Source organism: Bufo gargarizans, chromosome 6 (assembly GCF_014858855.1).
Source record: "Bufo gargarizans isolate SCDJY-AF-19 chromosome 6, ASM1485885v1, whole genome shotgun sequence".
NCBI classification, from domain to species: Eukaryota; Metazoa; Chordata; class Amphibia; order Anura; family Bufonidae; genus Bufo; species Bufo gargarizans.
The window spans coordinates 219,761,553-219,772,645 of record NC_058085.1 but is presented as its reverse complement, the minus strand read 5'-3'; the positions used below and the strand labels follow the sequence as shown (position 1 = coordinate 219,772,645).

The window sequence follows — 11,093 nt, the reverse complement described above, 5'->3', positions numbered from 1 at the left end:
TAGATAGAAATATAGATAGATAAATTGATAGAATTTAGATAGATGGGGTATACGGATTTATAGATATGTAGCAAGGCCGATTCATTGGCCTGTATTTGTGGGAGGGGCGTCCTGGCCTATATCTGGCTCATACCTCTCTCCCTGTTACGTTGGACGGCAGCAGTGTTCCTGTTACAGCGTCTCCTAGGTAACACAGCATCACTTCCGGTCGGCGCTTCCTCCGGCAGTCCGGCATCCTGGTCCTCCTCGTGCGGCGGGTAAGTAGCTGCTGCCTCAGCGCAGCTTCGGTTCATCAAGTCCGGTCGGTGGGGTCGGTCCCTCTAGGGTAAGAGAGGGACATCCCCACACCGGAGCGGTAGTCTGGCAGCACGCCACGCTCCCACGTGACTCGCACGCAGGTAGCAGGAGTCAGCGAGACTCCGATTCCTTCAGTGTTCCTCCGTCCAGTTTGTTTTATTTTCTCAGGGGGATATTGCTAGAGGCTTGTGAGAGAGAGGGGGGGCATCAATAGCTCGACTCATAGTAGGTAGTATGTGTGAAGATATCTGTGCAGCTCTTCTTGGTTGGCCTGGAAACCTCCTGACTTTTGACCTCATAAGATCAAGGTGATATTAGTTGCAGCACTTGTGTTTTTTCAGTTGTCAAGCAGATGTACCTTTAGAGACGCCCAAAAAAAAAAAAAAAGTGCAGACAGCATTTGGTGGGGGGCAAAGTCTGGCACGGGCTGCCGTGCTCTTAGTTAGGTGGGGGGGGGGGTTGCTATGCCATGCAGTGTGGTGGTACTGAGTTGTTTGGGTGCCGTGCCCCCAGTAACAAGCACCCCAAAACGTTTGGAAGCAGGGGCGCGCCGGGGCCTTCACATTGCATGGCACTAATTCATTTTTTCTGTGGTAGTTGGGCAGGTTTTTCAGTTACCTTTCTTCATACACCTGGCTTACCACTTAGTTAGCCGTGTTTTCTGGTGCTGGCTCGTCAGCCGTTCAGCCAACTCCGCGATTTCTCCCGGTAATCGGACAGTCGTACCTCGTTACCCAGCCTGGGTTATCTGTACGCTGGCGCTAGCCAAAAAAAAAATAATAATTTTGTTTAATTCATGCGTACAGGTCTACTTCTGCGGTTGATACCTTTGTGTTCCTCTCATACCAGCATCTTGTCCTGTCTCGGTAAGGTCTTTGGCTCCAAATTCATCCGCTGTCACACGTCTCTTCTTTCTCCATACCTCAGCTGTCAGGTGGTCACTGATAGGAATCTCAACGTCCCACTTGGTACCCCTGGCACCAAACTTCTAGTATCGGCTTGGTTTGAGTCCTTTTCTGACGTCAGGAGAGCGCTTCACTCAGTAGGGAATAAAAGACACAACAGTGATGTACTGAATGAACACTCTGAGGTTTATTTTTAATGCACACAGGTTATATAGAGGGGGCTTTACCCCCTTTATTAGCATATCATCGTAAGTTATGTATTCAACCTATCATATTAACACGCTCTATTCTACAGACAGTAAAAGAGAAACAAAAACGGAACTTCCATATTAGGAATATTGTCCGGGAGTAGTGCCAAAGAGATAAAATTCAGGGTTACAGAGAATAGAAACTTAACAGCAATTACTTTGACAGCAATCAGAGCTATTTCCTAACAGAGAAACAAAACTTCAGCAAAATGCAGAATTTGTTTTTGACATTAAAAAGAACATGGATTCCTTTCAAATCCCCTCTTAGAACCTTTAGTGTATCACACTACATGGTTCTTTCCTTTCTTGTCCTTTCTCTCTCTATATGATATTAGGTAATTCTTATACCCATCTGGGCTTCGATCCTCCTGGGGTAGAGTAGTCTGATATAATGCCATATTGGAGAGCCCTTTTTCTAGCATTCGTTTCACACAAGGAATAACACATAATGCTACTACACCTATTACTACAATTACTGTCTATTAGTATGACAATCCCTAGTTGTATGAGACCTTGTTTCCAACTTGTGAACCACCCAGAGTATTGATCCCATGGATTATTTATACCTGAGTTCTTTTTCAGTTCTATTGACAGATCTTCAAGCTTTTTTATAGCTATTGTGACCTTACCAGTGGGGCCAGTATTATTTGGTATGTATGTGCAACAGGAGGTTGGATCAGTCAGTACTCGGCACACTCCGCCCTTCTCTGCAAGAATCATATCCAACACCATTCGATTCTGAAATGTCATGATTGAGTCTGCTTGTAGTTCTTCTGCTACCCCTTGTAATGCATCTCTGGTATAGTTTACAAACCTTTGCTGATTGTAGTATTTGTAATTTATCCAATCCACATTTTTATTCACAGTAATGATGGGAAATATTGATTCAAATCCGGCGGCTACTTGATCTCTAGCTTTGAACTCATCTGGGACCCCTCTTGGAACACCTATTGCATCTATATACACATGGGGATCAAAACTTGAAAGGGGGCTGCTTCTTTTGTTTATCTTTAGCACCCCTTTGTCTGTAATATCTGATTCAGTAAAAATGTGCATGTTCATTATAACTTTGGCAAGCGCACATTCACCTTTCCAGGCACCTGCCAGTCTGGATCTTATTTTTCCCTCTCCACAGATCCAGTACACATCTCCTATGGAGTATACTTGATTCTGAGTGAGGGATATGTTCAGATTGCTGCATTTGTGACAATAACCTTTGGTGAAATTCTGTACATTCCTCCCATGTGTACTACCTTTGTAACATGTGTAGTTACCTGGATTCCTGCCCCAGGGCGAGGATTTTTTAACAACAGAGGGTATTTTGATTTCCATTCTGTACATGCACTGTGGTTATAAGACATATTAACAAAAAGAGTCAAAAAACATTCTTCAACACTTTCTGGTAACACTAGGGGTACGGTACCTAGGTGTGGCTTGGCAGCACCGCATATGTAACAGTTACTTTTATTCACAGAGGCTGCACTATACTTCATCCACTCCAGCCACAAATTAACATCAGAAAAACCCGTCCCCATGGCCAAAGTATCCTCATATGTGGGATCAGATATGGCCCTTAGGTTTTTTAAAGAAACTATATGTGGGGCTAGTGGGTTTTTGGGGACACCTGTGATGGGTTGGTATTCCTTAGACTTATACATATCTCTAAGTCTGAACATTTGTATTACCCGGGAAGTCGCAGCTCCCCACATTTTAAGGAAGTACCATCCCAATACATAATCTCCTTCATCATATTTACCAGGGTTTTCTATTGTCAATACAATTTTCATTTCCGCTGACTTTTTTTTGCAATAATTCAATGTGGAGGTGTCCACATAACACGTCCCTCTCTCAAGGAGTGTCATTCTAGTCAAAAGGGACTTAGAATCTTTATCCCTCCTTTTGAGGGCGCTTTCTGGTTTATATCCCCATTCAGTCCCTGTATTCCATCCCACTGATCCTCAATATGCACAACCTTTTCCCCAGTATGAGTCTGTTACACATATATAGGCCTGTCCTTCTACATAGTTGTTGGAACAGTAGTTATAATATGAACATGTTTTCAATATATCACAAAGACAAAAGGTGTAGGTAGCTACGTGAGGGTTAGATTAATTATACCAAAAGGTGATGACGCCGCCCTTGCTAGTTGCGGCTACTTCTCCCATACTGCTAATTGGTAAAATCAACAAGATTATTGAAGCAATCTTAGTCAGTACATTCAACCATTTTCCAGAAAAGAGTGAGGAGCTCCTCATGTTGGAGGTCAGGGCCGTCTGCCCCCGTTAGTACCTCTGGGCCTTGTTGGAGGTCAGGGCTGTCTTCCCCCGTTAGTACCTCTTGTCCTTCTTCAAGGCCAAGGCTGTCTGCCTCCGTCCCTGCCTCCTCTCTTGCTCTCACAAGCTTCACTCGGGTGGCGTGGATCCAAGTTGAAGATTGTTCAGTCAGCACGGCTGTTCTGGTTACTGCGACCACGGTAGTGGGTGGGCCATATGCGAAGTCACCTTGGGATTTTCCTTTCTTCAGTGTTTTGATCACTACCTCATCCCCCACCCTGTATGGGTGGGTGGGTTCCTGTGGAAGAGAGGGGGACTTACAAGCAACTTTTTTCTCAGTTTTATTAAGTACCTGGTACCTGGGCGGGTGGGGAAAGGCCTTCCTATAAGTATCTGTAAGGATTCTCAATGCTGTTATATCCTACCCCCTCTTTGCAGACTAATCCTGTCTTAGGATTTTTCTGCAATACTGGATAACACCAGTCTTGCTGTTCCTGTTCAGTGGCATATCTTTGAAGATAAGTAAGCATTTGTGACATCTCAGGGGTTGGAGGTGCCAAACATGGCATCTACCAATGGTTACACAAACCTGTGGGGTTGCATTTGGCCACTCGTTTCGCCACCTTATCTGCCAGCGCATTGCCCTGTGAGACATGATCCTTACCATCTGCTGCCGTGAATCCTCTCCTGTCAAATCATACCATGGTCCCACACTACCCCATGGGCGTATCTACTATCAGTATAGATGGTGACAGGTTTATCAGTATGTAGAATACATGCTCTAGTGAGTGCAATGAGCTCAGCTGCCTGCTGTGTTGAGTGTGGATGTCCTTGAGTAGGCCTACAACATCATGTGTAGTGTGCAAAAATGGTGTAACGTCATATTGTGAAAGGAGTTGCCAACTCTACCATCATAGCACAGGCTGCAAGAGAACACAGACATGCCGGCATCCCTTGAACAGGGGTGGGCATTACCTTTGAGAAAAATACACAAGGACGCAACTTGCCTCCGTGTTCTTGTGTCAGTACACCCGCCATGGTTTTACAATTTTGTCGTGCAAACATGTGGAAGGGCAGTTTGTAGTCAGGGAGGCCCAATCCTGGACTTGACATTAATGAACATTTCAGATAATCAAATGTATTGTACATTTCTGAAGACCATTTTATTAAATCAGGTTTGTCCTGTAGTGTTGCCTCAAGATATTGTCATAGTAGGAACAGTTTGGGATCCATTGTCTGCAGTAGTTTATCATTCCAAGGAAGGATAGCATTTCCTTCTTGGAGAGCGGGGTGACCAGGCCCGCTACAGACTGAACTCTCCCTGGACTGATCCTCCTTTCCCCCTTTGTGAGGACAAACCCCAAGTATTCGACTTGCTGTTTACACCATTGCATTTTCCCTAATGTCCACATTCAAACAACCATTGTAACAGTGTTATACCATCCTCAATGTTGGCCTCCACTGACATACTGCACAACAGTAAATCATCCACGTATTGCAACAACACGGAACCTTGGGGGGGGTGCCATGGTTTTAACGTGGCTTGGAGGACTATGCTGTACACTACAGGTGAATCAGTATATCCCTGGGGTCTGCCCCAGGTCAGTTGACGTCTGTCAAAGGAAAAAGCAAAAATTAGTCTGGTCTTCTTGTCAACTGGGACAGAAAAGAATGCATTTTTCAGATCTATCACACTGAACCAAACAGCGTCTGCTGGAATGGCAGATAGTAATTGAGTGATGTCAGGTACAATAGGGGCTATTAGGCACAATGATGTTGTTGATGGCCCTTAAATCTTGTACAAAGCGGGTAGTACCATCTGCCTTTGTCACTGGATTCACAGGCGTGCTGTAGGGTGAAATCACCTCTTCCAGGATTCCCTTTTTGTAGGAATTCTTTTATCATTGGCCTAAGTCCATCGAGTTTCTCTTTTGGCAGTAGGTATTGTTTTTGGAAGACGGAAATGACACTTGGTTTTACAGTAGCTTTGTAAGGTGTGCAATCTATGAATCCTGTGTCATATTCATTTGAAGACCATAATGCAGGGTTAATGTTGTTAAGTTCTGGGTGGTTCTGTATGTTTGCAAGAATCAGTGGCACTGGTGTAGAGATTGAAATGAGATCTGAGTGTACTCTTATGCCCAGATTTTTGGCTGACACTTGTAAGTCAAGCTTAATGAACAAATCTTTACTTAACACACTTGAGGTTGCACTGCTATCTACCATGAATCCTACTCTCAGTCATCTAAGTCCACCCCTTTTAGTCGGACACTGCGGTCCTCCTACTCTGTCATTAGATTCCCAGCTGCCCATGAGGACAGAGCTCTGATGTCCAGCACAACACTTAACATGTAACACATAACTTCAAACATTGAAACAAACAGATCTGACAATACAGACATAAACACACAAAAGGCCCATAAAAACTTTTCTTTGACTTCAATAATAAAAAAAATGTACAGCTTGATCAATGCTGTTGGCACCAATAAAAACCAAAAACTTCCAAGAAAAATAAAATAAAATTCTCAATGCGCATATTATATGAAAACAGATATCGTACTCCATACACATTCATATACAGCTCTTCTAAAAGCATCCATTAGGGCTCTTTCACACTTTCAACTCCACTACAACTCAGAGCCACACCCATTCACATACCACTGAATCATTTGTCTTCCAACCTAATCACACAATTGTCTTTGTTTCATCCCAAAACTTGCAGCACAGACAAACACAGCTTTCCTGGAAACAGATAGCCACACCACACACAGAATTGCTAATAGTATATCTCGCTGTTGTGCTGTTCTCCAATGTTTTCTGATCTTCACTCTGTGATTAATCAACTCTTATAAGAAGACAATAAACATGTTTTAATCATACAGTCATTTTGTTAAACCCAAATCATTTTATATGCCAGGTGGTCTTAGTTAATGTTGTACATATATAATAATTCTTGGATTCTCACATTACACTGCTGGGGAAAGAAAATTATTGAACAATTTTTTTTTTTTTAATATAATATTACACATATAACATCACTTACTCTGCAGGATTCCCTACCCCTTTGTATCATGTAATCCATATCCTAGGACGGGTCATGGTCAAAATGTGGCCATGCTTCTTTGTCTCCCAGACAAAGACCCTTTATCATGTCCATGTGGTACGGGCTATTATCGCCGTCCCTGGGAAAAGGGGCTAGCAGCTTGCATGAACTCAGTCCATCCAGCTAAATTATCCACCCATGGGTTAACTAGGAAGTAATTTATGGGACCACACCGTGCAACATAAACTTTGCATGTTTCTCCCGTCTCAGGTTTGGGATAATTTGTTTTAGACTCTTGTGACCCCATTCCGTCTGATATTTTAATGATGCTACTTTCCTAGAACTAGCTGTACTGAAGCGTTAAGGATTCGACAAATTAATCCTGTCAACTAGGCAAAGGACTCAGGTCTGATCACAAAATATCAGAGAGTTTCATCAAACATATAATTTGTTGCTTTGGTCTGCCACTTGTGTTCACCTATCCCCGGGTTAATGGATTGCTCCTAGCCGGGGGTGGGGCGTATTGCAGACCTCCGCAACACAGTAAAACAACAATGCAATGTCCTTAAAACTCTATGCAAATAGTGAACTTCAGTCCGTACACTTACCACCCGGACATCAGTATCCTTATATCAACTCTAATATTCTTATACTTTAAAACAGCTTTAAAAGAGTCAAACCAAGCTCCATCCTTGTCTCCCTGAGACAATATTATCTAGTGCGCACTATATTTTCTCTGAGTGATCCTCACGGCGGACTCCCGGAGTCCCCGGGTCACTCCCCCAGACTCCCGGAGTCTGTTCCCTGTATCCCTGATACAGTAATTATACTAGAAGTTGTAGGTTCTACTTACTAGATCGAGACGTGGTCGTCGGATCGGCCAGAGGACAATAACAGATGCCTTTCTTACCAAACCCGATGACCTTCTCGACCCCGGACACGAGCCCCCAAACTGATAGGAATCTCAACGTCCCACTTGGTACCCCTGGCACCAAACTTCTAGTATCGGCTTGGTTTGAGTCCTTTTCTGACGTCAGGAGAGCGCTTCACTCAGTAGGTAATAAAAGACACAACAGTGATGTACTGAATGAACACTCTGAGGTTTATTTTTAATGCACACAGATTATATAGAGGGGGCTTTACCCCCTTTATTAGCATATCATCGTAAGTTATGTATTCAACCTATCATATTAACACGCTCTATTCTACAGACAGTAAAAGAGAAACAAAAACGGAACTTCCATATTAGGAATATTGTCCGGGAGTAGTGCCAAAGAGATAAAATTCAGGGTTACAGAGAATAGAAACTTAACAGCAATTACTTTGACAGCAATCAGAGCTATTTCCTAACAGAGAAACAAAACTTCAGCAAAATGCAGAATTTGTTTTTGACATTAAAAAGAACATGGATTCCTTTCAGTCACCAGGGTCGGTTTTCTTTGCATGACAGTTTCTGCAGTGGCGGTGGTGGTGTCAAAGCACGGGTGTCAGTCAATCTTGGCACTTAACAGTGGTAGTGACGGTTCGCCATTTTGCTTGTTTCAACAGTCCGGTCATGTCTCACGGGTCAGATATCGTGGATGCTTCTAGCGAAGACCTGGGTTCTAGGGCATTGGAATCCGGCAGTATTCCATCTCTGCGCAATTGGACTGTGCCAAAACTCATGTCTGAATTAGCCAAAAGAGGCATTCCTTTCCCGGCCGCTGCCCGGAAGGCTACTGATGTCCACCCCGGCAGAACCTGGCCAGCAAGAGGTCTCCATGGCCTCGGTTCAGACCTCGTTAACTCAGCTCCACGTCATGCTGAATAGCCTCACCTCCTCCGTGTCCGGGGTGCAATCCAGATTGGAGTCGGTGGAGACTAGGGTCGCTGGCTTGTCCTCACCCGCCACTCTGTTGCCAGTCGTAGCGGCACCCGTTGCCAGTACTTCAGGTAACTTTGTTACAGTGCCCAACGTCACTCCAGCTCATTTTATTCCGGCTAACATCAAGAAGGATATCCTCGATGGCAGAGACGTGAACTTAGCCTCCCTCCTAATTGCCACTCGTGACTTATCGGACAATAGGGTCATTGCGTGCGGCGATGTTTCTGTCGTCCTGAAGGGGCGCGATCTTAGGCTTAGCAGGAAGTTGACGATTCCGGAGTTTGTACTTGCCTTTAGTCTCTAACCGAGATATCATCTGTTCAGTACGACCAGATAGGAGAGAAGAGTTGGACCTGTATCTCTTCAGGGTCACTGAGTTGGGCTACAAGTACGGAGGCTTCGGGTTTTATGATTACCATTGCTCCTTTTCTGCCAAGGCAGCAGCTGCGCTCAGTCAGTTCCAGTTTACTACCAACTGGGCCAACATAGACACAAAAATATTCTGTAGGCACTGGGCTGAAAGCACCGGCATGCTCTTCATGCCAGTCTATCTATCATACTGGAAAATGGTGTCATAATGCCGCAAGCGCCCCTAGGTCCAACCCTTCTCCTCCTATTCCTGGTCCATCAACTGGCATCCAGCAGAATTCGGCGGTTGATAAACTCGGCCGGCCAATCAAATATCTGGGCAGATCGCAGATCTGCAACAACTACAATTTTGCCACTTGCAATTATAGTCAGTGCCGTCTGTTGCACATTTGCGCCAACTGTTTTCGAGCCCACCCGAAAGTTGCCTGCTCATTAAAAACCGATAAACATTGCATGAGCGTGGTAAATATAGACCTCTTGGAATCATACTTACAGGGGCATCAGGATGCTTCCTCCCGCAACTTTCTTGTGTCAGGTTTCACCCATGGTTTCCACACAGGTCTTGAGGCATTACCGGACCACACCCATGAGTGTAGGAACTTGCAGTCCGCATCCCTCAACCCCGGGTCCATAGATAGACTCCTCCAGTTGGAGCTAGACAAGGGGTACATCATCGGCCCCTTCTTGTCGTCCCCATTCAAACGCTGGAGGGTCAGCCCCATAGGGGTGGTCACGGGAAAATTCAGCCACAAAGAGAGATTGATTTTCGATCTGTCAGCACCTCACGGGTTAGCTACTCCCAGTATGAATTCACTCATTCCAGCGGAGGAGGTCAGCATGGTGTACGCCTCCATCGATCAGGCTATTGCACTCATCCTTGCCACAGGCACTGGGGCGATCTTGTCCAAAGCGGACATATCAGACGCCTTCAAGTTGATGCCTATCAGGCCAGAACTTTGGCGGTGGCACGGGATCAAGTGGAATTCCCTTTATAATTTCGCCACAAAGTTGACTTTCGGATCCCGTAGCAGCCCTTGGATTTTCGATCAGCTGGCGAAAGCCTTGCACTGGATACTCGAGAACAGGTTTTGTTGTGAACACGTGATACATTACTTGGACGTTTTTTTTTGCTGATCAAATCTCCACAGGGCTCGCGTCGTGATCTTCAGAGCTTGTTAGCTTGTTTCGCTCAGCTAGGGGTTCCCGTTTCCCCCAAGAAAGTTGATGGTCCTGCGACCACCATCACCTTCCTGGGCATCGTGTTGGACACAGAGACCATGTCAGCAAAGTTGCCAGAAGACAAGTTGGCTAGGGTCCGGGCAGTTATTCGCAGTTTCGTCACTGGGAGGGTCACCACCAAGGTGGAACTACAGTCATTGTTAGGCATGTTAAATTTTGCCATGCGAGTCATTCCCCAGGGTAGGTCTTTTGTTGCCAGATTGTTACCACTCCTCTCAGCAGCTCCCTGTCAGGATGGTCCAGTATTCCTGGACAGTCAAGCGCAAGCGGATTTGAGCATGTGGGACCACTTCTTGAGTCATTGGAATGGCGTGCCCATGTTTGTCCCGGCGGTCTCGCATAGCTCCCCCGTCATATTCTCCAGCAGCGGGGTCAGCCCTGGTTTCGCTGCTATTTTTGGCCCCCATTGGCTGAACGGGGCATGGCCGGGGGAGATTTGCGAGACCACGGGAGCCCCCCAGACAACGGAGGACTTGTATCCCATAGTGGCGGCGGCTCGTGTTTGGGGCAACCAGTGGACAGGCCGCACCGTGGTCTTCGCCTCTGCTAGTCCCTCCTCCCTGGCCATCCTTGACAGTGGCAAATCCAGGTCTCAACTGGTCATGTCTTTGATGAGACGTCTGGTACAGTTGTCGCTCCTACACAACTTCTTATTCTGTGGTTCCCTCATATGTGATGCGCAAGTAGTAGCAGTTGACGCTTTAGCTAAGATGAATTACTCTTTATTTTCCCAGGTTTGCCCCGAAGCCGACACGTCGAGAACCCCGTCTCCTCGTCCGGCCACGCTCTTTCTCAGCTAAACCAATGCTAAACCAATACCTGACCACGGCCCATGGGCTGTTTGCCTGGTCGCTC

The 11,093-nt window shown here is 45.6% G+C and overlaps 1 protein-coding gene across 1 annotated transcript; it reads right to left on the bottom strand.

Moving 5' to 3' along the window:
• Positions 1 to 1,381: 1,381 nt before the first annotated feature.
• LOC122941726 lies at positions 1,382 to 8,177 on the bottom strand. Its single transcript, XM_044299132.1, has 2 exons — positions 7,620 to 8,177; positions 1,382 to 4,021 (listed from the first exon to the last, which is right to left on the bottom strand). Exon 2 carries the CDS (start codon positions 2,789 to 2,791, stop codon positions 1,793 to 1,795), a length of 999 nt encoding a protein of 332 aa, XP_044155067.1. The 5' UTR covers positions 2,792 to 4,021; positions 7,620 to 8,177; the 3' UTR covers positions 1,382 to 1,792.
• Positions 8,178 to 11,093: the final 2,916 nt, after the last annotated feature.

Coding starts and splice junctions, on each gene's coding strand:
- LOC122941726 (XM_044299132.1), bottom strand. CDS start 2,791: ATGTACAGAATGGAAATCAAAATACCCTCTGTTGTTAAAAAATCCTCG.